Source organism: Panulirus ornatus, chromosome 11, assembly GCF_036320965.1.
Source record: "Panulirus ornatus isolate Po-2019 chromosome 11, ASM3632096v1, whole genome shotgun sequence".
Taxonomy (NCBI): Eukaryota; Metazoa; Arthropoda; class Malacostraca; order Decapoda; family Palinuridae; genus Panulirus; species Panulirus ornatus.
Window position 1 is genome coordinate 60,142,681 of NC_092234.1, and position 17,475 is coordinate 60,160,155.

At 44.4% G+C, this 17,475-nt stretch overlaps 1 protein-coding gene across 2 annotated transcripts in view; it reads right to left on the reverse strand.

The window, feature by feature from the left end:
- The window catches only part of LOC139751591 (protein turtle homolog B-like), a 900,734-nt gene that overhangs the window by 66,406 nt on the left and 816,853 nt on the right, over positions 1-17,475 (reverse strand). For both annotated transcript variants that reach the window (XM_071667192.1, XM_071667193.1), the window contains 2 exons: positions 15,927-16,056; positions 3,810-3,909 (listed from right to left, as the gene is read on the reverse strand). In XM_071667192.1, the coding sequence (XP_071523293.1) occupies positions 3,810-3,909; positions 15,927-16,056 (230 nt within the window). The remainder of the gene's footprint in view (positions 1-3,809; positions 3,910-15,926; positions 16,057-17,475) is intronic.

Here is a 17,475-nt window from a genome sequence, read left to right on the forward strand (position 1 = left end):
ATCCTTCGTTTCCTTGCTCCTGGAGGGCATTATGTGTTCTATAAAAGTGCACGTTCATATGCACTATATTTGTGTGCGTGTGTGTGTGTGTGTGTGTGTGTGTGTGTGTGTAATATATATTTATATGTATATATATATATATATATATATATATATATATATATATATATATATATATATATATATATATATATATATATATATATATAATCTTCAAGCGAAATTCTCCTGTACTTGTTCGACTGTTTCATCATATATGTACATCTCTTTCCGGGGTAACGTCTCCTCTGTGCATCATCAGTTGTACTCTAAAAGATCTCGACCAAATCTACGTCTGTTACATTGTATACGACCAAACCATCTTCAGAAGCCTTTCATCTCTGTGCCTTTTGAATGAATGCTTCACACCTAACATCCTTCCCACATATCTTCGTAGTCCCAGCTCTTATCATTCAAGCCATCCATCTCGACTACTCTTGTCTTGGACTTAACTCCTGACCACTGTATATATAGTCTGGGTTCACAGCCACACGTCAGCAATGAGACAAGCGTCTGCCCCACAATCTTATAATTCTGATATTTCCATCTTCGCCAGAGCTGTCACCACCCCTGCAATTTCGCACCCTTACCTCATTCTACTCACAACTACTTCCCTCATTACCAACCGTACCAAACTTTACTCAAAAGAACTTAAACTATACCGCAACTTTTAGGTCTTCAATATGCAAATTAATCTGACAATACAGTCATACTTTAATTTGCATTTACTTTCAGCGTCGTCCACCCCTTAACCACATCACGCTTTCTCTGAACTGATAACAAAGGAATTCAAAAGCAATAGGCCTTCCGAGACCGTTTGTGATAATGGAAGATGTCAAAGACACACAGATGTGTGTGGTAAGAGTAACGAGATATGCTGATCATTGAAACAGACAAACATACATTCTGTTTACGTCACTTACGAGGGCGCAGATAATACAAGTCGTGGACCTGAAGTGAATGATTGATCAAGCTTACTCCATAACGTATCTATAGTACTGCTGTCAAACACTCTAACTGGTCAATCATTTCACATGTTGACAATCCTATTAAAAAAGAAAGAAAAAAATTGCTTCTCTACACTCGAGGTAAAACGTCGGCCCACAAGTCTGTATCCATAACAACGATTGAAATCAGATGAAACAATTTCGAAGTAGCTGGTTAGATCGAGATTAAAAACTTTTCACAATTTTGAATACTAGTATTACATTACCTCTTACCCTTCTCTTTCCTAAGCTATATGGCACACACACACTCACACACATAAACACACACACACACACACACATATATATATATATATATATATATATATTTTTTTTTTTTTTTTTTTTTTTTTATACTTTGTCGCTGTCTCCCGCGTTTGCGAGGTAGCGCAAGGAAACAGACGAAAGAAATGCCCCCCCCCCCCATACACATGTACATACACACGTCCACACACGCAAATATACATACCTACACAGCTTTCCATGGTTTACCCCAGACGCTTCACATGCCTTGATTCAATCCACTGACAGCACGTCAACCCCTGTATACCACATGACTCCAATTCACTCTATTCCTTGCCCTCCTTTCACCCTCCTGCATGTTCAGGCCCCGATCACACAAAATCTTTTTCACTCCATCTTTCCACCTCCAATTTGGTCTCCCTCTTCTCCTCGTTCCCTCCACCTCCGACACATATATCCTCTTGGTCAATCTCTCCTCACTCATTCTCTCCATGTACCCAAACCATTTCAAAACACCCTCTTCTGCTCTCTCAACCACGCTCTTTTTATTTCCACACATCTCTCTTACCCTTACGTTACTTACTCGATCAAACCACCTCACACCACACATTGTCCTCAAACATCTCATTTCCAGCACATCCATCCTCCTGCGCACATCTCTATCCATAGCCCACGCCTCGCAACCATACAACATTGTTGGAACCACTATTCCCTCAAACATACCCATTTTTGCTTTCCGAGATAATGTTCTCGACTTCCACACATTTTTCAAGGCTCCCAAAATTTTCGCCCCCTCCCCCACCCTATGATCCACTTCCGCTTCCATGGTTCCATCCGCTGACAGATCCACTCCCAGATATCTAAAACACTTCACTTCCTCCAGTTTTTCTCCATTCAAACTCACCTCCCAATTGACTTGACCCTCACCCCTACTGTACCTAATAACCTTGCTCTTATTCACATTATATATATATATATATATGGACTTGAATACGTAAACCTCACCTATGAATCAAAGATTTTGGTTCGTCCATTTTACTGTTATTGAAAACTGCTGAAATGGCTTTGAGTCACCAGAGATTATCAGACCCAAGTCTTTTTTCTTAACTACTTTTCCGTAGTCCAAGAGAATTTAAACTATAGCTTGCCTTTATATTCTTGTCACCGATATGTAAAACTTTGCACTTATCGATATTAAAATTCATTTGCCACCTGTGAGCCCCGTCCATTAACTTGTCTATACGAGTTTGAGGCTGCAGACGTTCAATTTCAGTTAGATATTTATATCCAAACTTAGTATCGTCTTCGAATTTCGTTATCTCACACTACAGCCCATTATCAGTGTCATAAATACATATGAGAAAGAGAACCGGTCTCAAAACAACCAGTTTCCTATCCACCAAAGGTTTTACGACCCCATCTACACAATATGGCGAACATTTACAAGTTACCTTTGATGTGAAAATGTAAATGGATGGCATCAATTACTTTACTCTCATCACACATGTCGATTCTGTGTGAAAAAGAAATCAAACTCATTTGTCAAACGTGAGCGCTTTCGTCGGAAACTATGTTAAGGATCGTTTTATCAAGTGGTGACCTTCTGAAGGGTGTACGATCTTGTCCCAATGGTGTTGGTTCCCATACGTCTTCCAGTTAAAGAGGTTTACCTGACCGGATGATCATTCCAGGCTGATTCATTTCCATTATTGAATATCGGTGTTATATGAGTAAACTTCCAATCTTCTGGAACTTTCCCCGGTAACAAGTGACTTATTGAAAAGAGTAGCAGTTTAGTGAAGAGGACCTGGTTGGAGTATTGTGTCCTTAATAAGTTCAAGGACATAAACGTAGCATAATCCTATGTGCTTAGGGGATTGAATATTACTGCAGCGCGTAGTGTGTAAATTGAGATTTTTACAGCATCATGATCGTAATATATCATGATTGTAAACCTTTATTTGCAAGCTGAAAATAAGTTGTAAACAACGGACAAACAATAGATTTTTCAAAAAACTTGACCAAAAGTTTTTGACCCACGAAAAATGTGGGACTCGACCCGTCGTGACCCACAAAAGGGTCAAACAGGTCAGCCGTATGACCTATGACTCACCATGACCCATCTTGAAGTCACTTCCAAGTGACCTGTGACCCAACGACTTGTTTCCAACTCTGACAACGAAAACCCTGACCAGTCCTGGTGGCTGCCACCACCAAAATTAACGTCTCTCCTAGTACCATAGTCCTGGCCCAGTACTGGTGTTCCTGCCACCACCACAACCAGGCTAAGTACTGGTGTCTGCCACCATCATACACTAGGCCCAGTAGTGGCGTCCCTGCCACCACCATGCCCTGTTCGTTTTCATGTCTGCCACCATAACCCTGGCCCAGTGCTGAAGTCTGCCACCATCATAATCCAGGACCAGGATTGGTGTCTGCCACCATAACCCTGGCCCGGTACTGGTGTCAGCTACCACCATAACTATGGTTTTCTTACCATTGCCATGATCAATGTGTCCCCACCTTTCCCCATAAGCTTACCTGGTGCCACTGCCATCACCGCCACCGTTGTCACTGAGGTTACCACTGCCGGTGTCACTGCCCTCGGCGCCGCTGCTGCCTTCCCGCACCTCTGCCACCACTGTCCAGGTACAAGACACAGGTCATTAACATCTGGGTTAGGGAGAGGAACTGGAGATGTAATGTGTGTGTGTGGAAGATGATGGTAAATCATGGTAGATGTGGTGAGGACAGGCGTGGAGAGAGAGAGAGAGAGAGAGAGAGAGAGAGAGAGAGAGAGAGAGAGAGAGAGAGAGAGAGAGAGAGTACCTACCTACCTACCTATGAATATCCATGAACACAATGTGCCAAGTCTTCTTTTCAATGTTTTTGTAGTTGTTGCTCGTGTGTTTCTCATGTCTCCAAGTGCCTGGAGTTATGACGAACAGTTGCTCTAGCTTCCTGGCTGGCCCGTCATGCATTACTGCTTCATCAATTTCCAACATGTTCCCTGACAGTCTCCAAGATATATCAACTCTGTATCTTCCTTGTTGAGAGGCCCACCAGGTTCAGTGTATATTCTTCCAACCTTCAATTTGTTGCCACGCGAAGATGATATACCTTTCTCTTGTCTCTTGGCCACATACCTGCAATTCTTTCAGTACCTTTCAATTTTCCTTCTTGTATACACAATCACCATTCTCATGAACACTTGTCTGTTTACTGAGGCGAAAGTACTTATAATGACACCATTCATTACTATGATCGACAACGTTATGGTTTCAATGTACTCCATCAGTTCTGGTTTCTCATTCATGTCTTGCCTTCGTTTCATTTCTTTTATAGTGGCTGAGACGACACGGGCAACCAAATGACCTAATCAAGGCTACCTGGTTTACAAACGGACTTCAAACTGACATGACCTGAATTCTATCGTATGTGGTTTCGATCCCCGGGGGCCCGTGAATTCGTTACGGGTCTGCAACTCTAACCGCTACACCGTGGTCGTGTCGGGTCATTATGTAATATCACTGGTATATTCTTATTTATCTTAAACATATTTGTTCATGTTGGCCTTCCATGTTGACCTTCATCAACAGAGCTGGTCTTGGTTACATGTTATAATAAATGGACCACTGCGGTGTGGTGGTCAGCGTTCCTGACGAAATCACGGGCCACCCAGGGTCGAGCGCATAGGTTCGAGTCCTGCTTGTGGCAGTCGATAAACAGTCAACCCAGCTGTTCATCCACCCTTAGGAGTTGGTCGATAAAATGCGTACCTGGCTCAGGCAAGGATATATATATATATATATATATATATATATATATATATATATATATATATATATATATATACACATATATATATATATATATATATATATATATATATATATATATATATATATATACACACACATATATATATATATATATATATATATATATATATATATATATATATATATATATATATATATATATCGTTATTGAAATGGCCTTTATTAGGCCTTCAGTAGCCCGTGGTTTCAGCTAACGTTACAATAACATACAAATATTCCTCGACCACTTTTAAAGGCCTTCTCAACACCCGACGTCAAGCTCACTGGTCACTACTATTACCTATCAACATGGATTCGTCTTTCCAGACCCTCTGTAAATGTGTCTGCAATTCCTTCCTTCATGCAAACAATAACATCGTGGGTTTTGCTGATGCTGTCGCATTCTTCGTGAAGAGTAAGACTGAATGTCCAACTGAATTATTTTCTCCCGAGTTGATCAGTCCCTCAGATTACATCCTCTTCCGATATCTCAATATCTGTGAGTGCGTCTTCATCACCTCGGCTGAACACTTCATCATTCAATTTCTTGCGTTTCGAGGTGAATACCGATTTGTATTGTTCAATAGAGGCATTCGTGCGTGGTAGTAGTGATGTGACAACCATACGCGCAAAAATATCCGTTTTCTATACGATGAAGAATCCCCTGGCCTTCCCTTGCACGCACGACTCGCTCCAAAAAGGCGGGCTCGTCACTCCTACTCAGGCGCATACGTTGTCATGGAGGTGGTGGAGAACCATGACTTCCAAGGGAGAAAATGCGGAACCTGGCGACATGTATACGAGTGTCTCGGTGGAAGGTTACGTGACTGGCTCAGACAGCGAGTGTCCGGCCTGGGCCAGACTTCCCTGATGGAGTGTCCGGCCGGGGCCAGACTTCCCTGATGGAGTGTCCGGCCTGGGCCAGACTTCCCTGATGGAGTGTCCGGCCCGGGCCAGACTTCCCTGATGGAGTGTCCGGCCGGGGCCAGACTTCCCTGATGGAGTGTCCGGCCTGGGCCAGACTTCCCTGATGGAGTGTCCGGCCCGGGCCAGACTTCCCTGATGGAGTGTCCGGCCCGGGCCAGACTTCCCTGATGGAGTGTCCGGCCCGGGCCAGACTTCCCTGATGGAGTGTCCGGCCTGGGCCAGACTTCCCTGATGGAGTGTCCGGCCTGGGCCAGACTTCCCTGATGGAGTGTCCGGCCGGGGCCAGACTTCCCTGATGGAGTGTCCGGCCGGGGCCAGACTTCCCTGATGGAGTGTCCGGCCTGGGCCAGACTTCCCTGATGGAGTGTCCGGCCGGGGCCAGACTTCCCTGATTCTCTGTTGTGAAGTGGATTACAAGCTTCAGTGGACCAATTATCTTCTGTGTGACTTTATCTTGAGGAAATTAATATCTTTTCCTGTGAAAGACGAGCTTATCAGAACACAAAGTGTGGGCTGGTGGGTGAAGGTACTCAGGGAGGAGAGGTATGGAACTTAAGAAAGATGAAAAGTGTAAAGTTGATGTACATAGTGATGTCTCCCTCTATTCATGTTGTATTAGGATGGGTTAATTATCTTACATTTATCATTTCTTATTTATGATTTTATATAAAAAAATCTGTAAAATGAATCTAATGTGTTGAAATCTATCAAACACGAATGTATAAGCTACTTTTTTTCTGTGGATTTCTACCTTTGACACTCATTTTTACAGAACTCAGTTTTGGCCCGTTCGTCTGTAATCCTCCAGACGCCTCACTTAGGTAATCTTGTACCACTCGCTTCTGTATCTAAACACAGTTCCTTCCCACTAGCGAAAACGAGATCTATCGTATTGTTCCCTCTTGTCGGCCTGTGGTTTACCAGTACAAAGCTGGGTAATTGAGAGTGATTGATTTGTCACTGGAAGCGTTCTCTGTCGTGTGCTGATCCATTATTATTTCCTTTGTGGCTCTACCTACACCTATAATCTATTCCTTCTTCCTGCCACTTAATAAAAAGGAAGTTAAAGTCCCCAGTCTATAAGATTATTGGATCTGGATTCTTTAACCCATTCAAGATGTATTCACATTTTGTTGAAATTTCTTTAAAGTCATTATTCTGTTGTATGAAACTTCATTTCCTGTGATTATGACTGGGTTGCTCATTATGATTAATTCATATATATATGTGATATTTTCTTAACTTTCCTTTTAGCTTAACATGGACACATAATCTACAACGTATCTGAATTCGGTTCTGTTTGCCCCGAATGTCTCAAATCGCTCCAAATTTCCCTCTTCTTTCACTTTTTCTTTCAGCCAAGTTTTTCATGTTGATGTGGACTGTGTTGTTATCTCTCGTGTACTCACTCATGTATCTCACTTTGATTCAAGAGTACTTACTAATACTATTTAGAATATATATATATATATATATATATATATATATATATATATATATATATATATATATATATATATATATATATATATATATATATATATATATATATATATATATATATAATTTGTATCTACATCATATTTGCTGTTAACTGTCATTTTTGCCATTATATTCCTTACTATTTTTATTAGTTAATATACATTTATCTATCAAACTTTAAGTTACTAAACTTTATTTCCACATTCCCACAATCAATTCTCTTTTCTGGAACGCACCGCTCAAACACTAACTTAACTGTTGGCTCTTTCCCGATTTGTGTTCTGGAATTAGCATTGTTTTGAACTGGTTAATTACGAACATTTTAATCTGAAAATGGTAACACAATTTTTTTTTTTGTTTTCTTTATCAATAGTATGTAATTATGTAATCGTTGGTCAGCTGGCACCTGGTGGCGGCCAACGTAGACTTCCATATCTGAATTGTTTAATTACATTTCTCATGATCTGTGTCGTCTTGGCTTGTGACATGATCTGTGTCGTCTTGGCTTGTGACATGCTCTGTGTCGTCTTGGCTTGTGACAAATTGTTACTCTACCTCTGCTATTTTTTCTTTCCATAATATTTCCCCGTGAAAGTTCTCTATGTTGAATTCAAGAAATCATTTCAGATTATATATTCTTAATTGTCCAGCCATTCTAATGAGTTACTGGTGTTCATCGTCAATTATATATATTTTTTCCAACAGACACACTTGTATGAGAGAGAGAGAGAGAGAGAGAGAGAGAGAGAGAGAGAGAGAGAGAGAGAGAGAGAGAGAGAGTGGTGGCGATGGTGTCTCATGAGATCACAACAAAGAACAGGACATCACATGATAAGTAAACACACAACAGAAAAAGGTGGACACGACACTGGTCCAGAGACTCGATAGAAAACGAGAATAAAAGGCAACAGTAACTAAATATGACAATAAATCTCTCTCCATAAACCACTGTGATGACCTCCATGAACGAAACATAGAGGGAAACGAAACGAAACTGAAAATTGCGACGGCAAAAGTAATTATAGTTTCCAGGTTACATAAAGATTACATTGAACGCGGGCAGAGGGACCACCTGGGGGAAAGTTCAGGATATACCGAAGACCATAAAAGTTATTACATTGAAAATATAGTTAACCATAAAGACGTAAATACCTGCAAGACTGTAAGTATGATAAATACGGCAGACAATAACTGGCAACAAGACTGTAAGTGATTATAAGGCTCAAAGTGTAGTAAATACAGAGGACAAGAAATGTCAATATCACTGAGGACAATAATTGGTTATAAGACTCAAAATGTAGTCAATACAAAGGACAACAGATGAATATAAGACTCAAAGTATAGTAAAATTGAGGACATTGAATGGCTATAAGAATCAAAGTGTGATTAATACAGAGGCCAGTAAATAACAATAAGACTCAAAGTCCTGTTAATACTGAAGACAATCATTGTCTATAAGACTCTAGCGTATAGTAAATACAGAAGACATTAGATGGACATAAAGCTCGAACGTGATCATACTGTAGTTATCATCCATCAAGTATCACATGAGATTAGCATCAGAAAACTATGACTGAGAACACCGTCGAAACATGTAACCAGAGGGTCGGAGGCAGACCCAAGTGAGCGTAAGGGGATTGGAAGCGCTCATCCGGTATTCAACACTGATAAACAAATGATCATAGAGAGGAAAAACAATGGTCAGGAGAGGAGGAGAGATATGGAGGAAGGTAAACAAAATGATATGATGTGTCAGGTGATAAATGGATGAACATGGAATATATGACAGCTGGAAATTCAAAATCAATACACTGCTGGTGGAAACGGGTAATGGGTGACGGGGAAGGATGGCCGGGGTGTGTGGCGGGTGTGTGGCTGGTGTGTGGCGGGTGTATGGGTGAATGTACAGATGGGTCCGTGGGTAGTGTGTTTGTGAGTGTGCAGTTGTGTATGTGGGAGGGGTGTGTGGGTGGATGTATGGTTGGTGTGCGGGTGTGTGTAGAGGTGAGTCTAGGGATAATGGGCGGTGTGTGGTTGTGGGTATAGGCGGGGTTTGGGTGGGATCACGGAGGGAGGTGTGAGTGGTGTTTGGGTGGAAGGACAGACAAGGTTACAGGTGGTATATGGGTGGAAGTACCGGCCAACCTGTGGATAGCGAGTGTGTGTAAGATGAGTGACCACAGGAATATGGTGGATACATGTGTGGAATGATGCAGGTAATCAGATGTTGGTACATGGGCAGGTGTGTGGGTAACTGAGCAGATGTGCGACTACCTAGGCAGAGGTTCGGGTGTGCGTATATGGACAGGTTTGTGGGTATCTGGGGCAGGTGTTTGCGCATATGGGCAGACGTGCGAGTTTGTTTAACTGGAAAGGTATGTTGATGTGGGTACCTGGGCAGGTGAGTGGGTGGAGGTATACTGGAAGGCATGTAGTGCTAGTACCTGGGGAGGTAGGTACGTGTTGGCACTTAGGCAGATATGTGGGTTTGAGTACCTGGGCAGGTGTGTGGGTGTGGGGTACATGGGAAGGTGTGAGGGTGTGGGGTACCTGGGAAGGTGTGTGGGTGTAGGGCACCTGAGTGTGAGGGTGTGGGGTACCTGGGTAGGTGTGTGGTTGGGATAATATGATGTGTATCACCTTAAATGCAAGGTACAGGTCGAGAGTTCAGTAGTCACGAGGTCCCCATCACTAGAACTTTATAATCTTATAACTTTTTAAACTCCTGCAGGACGTCAAAGTTCAGAGTTTCATCACTAAGTTTACTCCCAGCATCCACTAGTTTAATACTTAAGAAAAGTACTCCTTTGTGAAATTTCCTGACGAGTTTCTTGCTTAATTTCTTTTTGTTGCGACCTCTTCTTGCTCTTTCTTCGCATCTTTCACAGAACATTTTACCGTCAACCTCATCAGATTGATGTAGGATCTTAATGGTCACAATTTACCTCAATCTATTCTTCTCTACTCCAAGGTGGGCAACAACACTGTCTCTACCCTGCGCCTGTAACCAGATCTTTTATTCCTTTAACTTAAAGTCTTTGTTGCCCTCCGCTAGACTTCTTCATTAGTTCTTCAAGTTTCCTTATGTGAGCTGACCAAACTTGACGAGCTTATTTCAAGTTTGTTTTAACATCAAGTGTAAGTCCTTTATCCGACATCCTTGTACTCAAATGACATAGTTATAACTCAGTGGACAGGTTATATTCTTAACTATTCTCCTGCATTATTACCGATATTTCTTGAAACTTTAAGTTGTCCCATTCTGTGAGGGGTCAAGCCAGTGCCTCGTAGGTCTTCTCTTGCCTTCCTGGCTGTGATGTGTCCCTTTGGTGAGATTTCAGTAAATCTCGTCTTAATTAAGTTACCTCTCCAATACTCCAGTGATTCTTAGCCTGCTTCGCTGACTCGGATTTTAGGCTTCGTCATTGGTTCATTTACTTCCTACCCATCAGCATTCATGTACATCACCGTCAGTCCTCCTGCAACACTGCTTCACTGTGCTGGTCCTGCAACACTGCCTCACTGTGCTGGTCCTGCAACACTGCCTCACTGTGCTGGTCCTGCAACACTGCCTCACTGTGCTGGTCCTGCAACACTGCCTCACTGTGCTGGTCCTGCAACACTGCCTCACTGTGCTGGTCCTGCAACACTGCCTCACTGTGCTGGTCCTGCAACACTGCCTCACTGTGCTGGTCCTGCAACACTGCCTCACTGTGCTGGCCCTGCAACACTGCCTCACTGTGCTGGTCCTGCAACACTACCTCATTGTGCTGGTCCTGCAACACTGTCACATATACCTGGCCTCATGTGCTGGTGGTGGGGTTCATTTTCTCTCTAGGTTCTCTTGTTGGTCCCGGTTTTTCCCTTCTGTCTCTTGTTTCTTATTCTCGCCTCTCCTTTGATCTCTCTGCTTTGACGGACACCTCACTGAATTCTACGCTGCCAGCAAGTTTCTCAGCTAGCCCACGCACTTCCTGGATGCACGTCTCTATGCTGAAATTAATCTTTACTGGTCATGCACTTGCATCCTGACTACATGAACTTCATTGCCTATCTCAGAAATTGCATTCTCCATGCCAATCTCACAAAATTCTCTTTACTTGCCTTTCCTCCTTTGTTATCCTTTCTTCTTTGGCTGGAATATGATCATTTTCCAGGCCATACGTCATGGAATCATGTCTGTCTGCCTCCCACTTCACTAACACACTCAGTCTTGGTTTAGCTTCCCATCAGGTAAGCGTTCCAGTAGTAACTCGTCCACCGCCATGCCCCTAGTTCGAAGATTTCTATGTTCTTCTTCATGAACTCGCACACTCTCCAACTTACAGACCACCCGTCATCAAACACTACATATGTTTCTCTGATTGTTTAGTTTGACATAGGACATCATTCGGTCTACAGCTTCACTTAGTGAATTATCATATTGTTCTGTTTCAGCGTCCCCAGATCCCTGGTGCTCTGCATCAGTCAATACCCTTTGCCTCTTTGCCTCATCCCTTGAGCCAACTCCTTCCCCTGTCCACCATTTCACTCAACAGTCCCAGATCTCTGTGTAGTGGGCACCTGACCTATCCCAAGGGCTCCCAAGAAAGACCCCTCCTGACCTTTCCCTCTGGGTATTTTACTAAATGCAACCATTTCCTTAATCAGTTGTCTTTTTCAGTTCCTCCCATGCTGTAATTATTCTCCTGATTACACAACTGAGTTGGCTCATTTCTTCATACCTTTGCTGGTAACACTATCACCCGCTGTATCTCTTTACGACACTGTCAGTGATTTCTCCCGACTTACGGTCTCAGTTGCTTCATCCTTTATACTCTTCCCTCCATCACATGTACAACCTTCGAAACTTCCTTCATCCACCTTCCTCCTCCCACATGATCGGGTAACAGTTGCTGTGGGCGTTCTCCTTCTCTAACTCCATCTATGATATGTCTGTAGGTCGGCGTATCGTAATAATAAAGTGTCCTCTCTGCTTTAAGACCCAGTGGAAAAAGGGTGACATCAATCCTCACCCCAAACTCCCCTCCAACACTGTTCACTCACACACTCATCAAAATGTTCACCGCCAGCCTCGGGTCCCGTGAATAATACAGGATTTAATCATAGGTATTTTTTAATGAGGCGGACAGTGTTGACAGGTTCAGTTACTTATCTCTTCCCTGTTCTTCCTTGTATTGTACAGCTGCTGAAGCTGTAGTTCCTGTATTTCTTATCATCTCTTCCCTGTTCTTCCTTGTATCGTACAGCAGCTGAAGCTGTAGTTCCTGTATTTCTTATCATCTCTTCCCTGTTCTTCCTTGTATCGTACAGCTGCTGAAGCTGTAGTTCCTGTATTTCTTATCATCTCTTCCCTGTTCTTCCTTGTATCATACAGCTACTGAAGCTGTAGTTCCTGTATTTCTTATCATTTCTTCCCTATTCTTCCTTGTATCGTACAGCTGCTGAAGCTGTAGTTCCTGTATTTATCATCTCTTCCCTGTTCTTCCTTGTATCATACAGCTGCTGAAGCTGTAGTTCCTGTATTTCTTATCATCTCTTCCCTGTTCTTCCTTGTATGATACAGCTGCTGAAGCTGTAGTTCCTGTATTTCTTATCATCTCTTCCCTGTTCTTCCTTGTATGATACAGCTGCTGAAGCTGTAGTTCCTGTATTTCTTATCATCTCTTCCCTGTTCTTCCTTGTATGATACAGCTGCTGAAGCTGTAGTTCCTGTATTTCTTATCATCTCTTCCCTGTTCTTCCTTGTATGATACTGCTGCTGAAGCTGTAGTTCCTGTATTTCTTATCATCTCTTCCCTGTTCTTCCTTGTATGATACTGCTGCTGAAGCTGTAGTTCCTGAATTTCTTATCATCTCTTCCCTGTTCTTCCTTGTATCATACAGCTGCTGAAGCTGTAGTTCCTGTGTCTCAACTCCAGATGATAAGAGAAGGTCGTGGATGCCCCCTGACCTGCCTGAATGTGGCGTCCGGACTGACTGTGTCACTACTATTTGTGATTACAATTTGTGTGTTACGGTGGGAGAGTCTTACACTCGTGTTGCCCCGTGTCTTAACCTTGTATGTGTACCATGTCTTTACTCGTATGTACACAGACACACTCACACCAGCTAAGTCAGAGAAGGCGATCGCTTGACCAACGTTCAACACCAGAATGTCCTTGTATCAACCGATGCTGTACAGGGACAAGCAGGGTCCTGTGAATGTCATCAACCATCCACGAACAAGTGCACGGGTAAACAAGCAACTAAACTTACTTTTCCCGTGGTTATGTGGATGTCAACTACTAGGTTACTGTAACGCAACAGACGTGATATATATCCATCACTTAAATGATCACCATTCACTACATGACATATGGCAACACAGTATTACGGCAATGGAACACGTATGTGAATTTATACGACCCAGCCCTGCATCATTAACAACATATGTCAACACATTACTACTGCAATTCAGTTACTACGTAACTTTACATCACTTAATTTCGACCATTAAATACATAATGTATGTCAATACATTACTACTACCATTCAACCAATTTGTAACTTTACATCAGGTAATGTTCAACGAATCACCACTAAATGTATTACGTCTAAACCATCAAATTGGCTTCGTAGACCTTCACGTACTACGTAGACAGACTTCACTCATGAGCTCGCTCATCTAAATCATAAGTATCCAGCCCAAACTTGACTTTAAGCTCTTTTGTGATCACTTGGGACGAATATAAACCAACAATCATGTAATTCCTTAACTGTGTATTTTCAACCAAATAGCTGCTTGACTTTGATAAACCGCTCTTTATTTCACTTATTTACTTAAGCCATGTATCCATTTATCGACCAAGCCCCCAGGGGGAGGATGAACACGTAGGTTGACTGTGGGACACCTGCCGCATCCAGGATTGGAAGCCAGGCGGGCCCATGTGTGAATCATGGCAGTGACGCCAACTATTACGTCATGAGAGCCCATGTGTGTGTGTGCGTGTGTGTGTGTGTGTGTGTGTGTGTGTGTGTGTGTGTGTGTGTGTGTGTATAATAGTGAGCATTGTCGACATCACACAATGCGCTGCATCTTCACTGCACTGTGACGCCGCAACAAGTGACGGTCCTGTTACTGGACGCTACACATCCCCAGTGGGCATGAGAGAGGCATCACCATCTGAAGTAACACTTGAATACTTTGCCTTTATCATATGATGGAAAATGTATACTAGTGTTTTCCAGTCGTTATTTCTGTACTGAGTTATAGCAAACACCTTTGTCTTATCTTCCTTCCATGATCGTACTCACAAGTTTCTTTTTCCATCTTGATCATCTCTACCACGACACACACCCCATTCCCACTGAAGTGCTCACCACTGACGTGTGAAAATACAGTGGAGCCACCTGCTCTCCAGTTCAGCTCACACTAGCGCCACGCGAGCCTGGTGCCTGAGCCACGGCCCCGTGCGCCAGCTGGTGTGACCCAGCGTTTGGGCCGTGCCGTTGATTTATTGCCTGTGCATGACAGGCTATCGTGGTTTTATTGCACGGAAAACTCCAGTGTGACCGTAGGTTGTGCAATACACACAGCGTGTACCGTGACGGCACAACAAGCGACTGGAGTGGCACCGTCAGTAGCACGCAACGTGTACCGTGACGGTACTACGTGACGGTACAAAGTGACGGTACCGACATTGTGAGCAACACACAGCGTGCACCGTGATACATCACCGGGGCCTCGTGAGATGCACTCTAGTTAAACGTCCTGAGCCTAAATGAATCTTCATTTGCAGGGAGAGTCCTTGCCACGGCTGCTGGAGGACCAGAGAGGCGGGGAGGATACTTAGGCCAGGAGGGCTCAAAGGATAATTGGACAGAAGGACTTTATTCCAGGAGAATGGGAGGAACCGGACCTTTAATAAGACACACAAGATGAAATGGATTCTGCGTCGGGATGACTCCTGCCGCTGGGTGAGGAGGGAAGGTCTGGAGGTGGTAGACCTTAGAGGGAGGCGGTGTGGGGCCTGGCTGCTGGACCTGAGGCGTTGTGGGTACTGGCTGCTGGACCTGAGGCTATGTGGGGCCTGGCTGCTGGACCTGAGGCGTTGTGGGTACTGGCTACGGGACCTGGGGCTGTGTGGGGCCTGGCTGCTGGACCTGAGGCGTTGTGGGGCCTGGCTGCTGGGCCTGGGGCGTGAGACTGTGTGGGCGTGTGGGTGGTGGACTGTGTGGATGGTTTGGCACTCACCGTGGGTGGTGTGCTGGTGGGTGGGTGATGGACTGTGTGGATGGGTTGGCACTCACAGTGGGTGGGTGGATGGCTAGGTGATGGACTGTGTGGGTGGGTTGGTACTCACCGTGGGTGGTGTGCTGGTGGGCGGTGTGCTGGTGGGTGGGTGGATGGGTGGGTGATGGACTGTGTGGGTGGGTTGGTACTCACCGTGGGCGGTGTGCTGGTGGGTTGGCGGGTGGGTGGTGAAGGCCCGGAGGTGGACGGAGGGACTGGTACCCTTATCGTTGGCCGCCCACACCTGCAGACGGTAGGTGGTGTCTGGCTCCAGCTGCCCCACCTGTGGAAGTACACCATACGTCACTATACACTCATTCTACCACCTGTCACTGTCAGTACAGACTGACTGACATACATCAAGTTAATGTCAGTAAAGGTTGACTGTACCATCTGTATGTGCGAATACCTACTGTCTGTACAATGTGTCTGCCACTACTGACTGATCGTACCATCTGTCATTATCAGCACAAGCTTACTGTATTATGTTAGCGTCCTTATAGACTGACTGTACCATCTGTCACTGTAAGTACAGGCTGACACCACCTTCTGAAAGTGTCTTTACAGACTGGCTGTACCATCTGTCAGTGTCAGTACAGGATGACTGTACCATCTGTCACTCTCATTACATACTGACTTCACCATCTGTCACTGTTTGTGCATGTTGATTATACCATCTGACACTGTCACTACAGGTTGACTGTACCACCTGACACTGTCAATACAGGCTGACTGTACCACCTGACACTGTCAGTACAGGCTGACTGTAACACCTGACACAGTCAGTACAGGCTGACTGTACCACCTGACACTGTCAGTACAGGCTGACTGTACCACCTGACACTGTCAGTACAGGTTGACTGTGCCACCTGACACTGCCAGTACAGGTTGACTGTGCCACCTGACACTGCCAGTACAGGCTGACTGTACCACCTGACACTGTCAGTACAGGCTGACTGTACCACCTGACACTGTCAGTACAGGCTGACTGTACCACCTGACACTGTCAGTACAGGTTGACTGTGCCACCTGACACTGCCAGTACAGGCTGACTGTACCACCTGACACTGTCAGTAAGCTGACTATACCACCCCATACTCAGGCTACCACATCCTCCAGTTGTACCAAGTGTATACCCTTCATGTACCACGAGAGTTTACATGCATGAACATCTACCTACCTGGCTGGCTTCCCCCGTCTCTGGGGTTTCATCAATGCTTCACCACTGGTGATGACACGATTAGTGCACAGGCAGCACCTGGCTTCACCCTGGAGGTACATCAATGCTTCACCACTGGTGATAACATGACTCACACTAGGCAACACAAGTTTACCACTGATGATGACGTGTACCACACCCAGGCAACACACACGTCCACCACCGTTGATGACGTGTACCACACCCAGGCAACACACGTGTCCACCCCCGTTGATGACGTGTACCACACCCAGGTAACACACACGTCCACCCCCGTTGATGACGTGTACCACACCCAGGCAACACACACGTCCACCACCGTTGATGACGTGTACCACACCCAGGCAACACACACGTCCACCACCGTTGATGACGTGTACCACACCCAGGCAACACACGTGTCCACCACTGATGATGACGTGTATCACACCCAGGCAACACACGTGTCCACCACCGTTGATGACGTGTACCACAACCAGGCAACACACGTCCACCGCTGTTGAT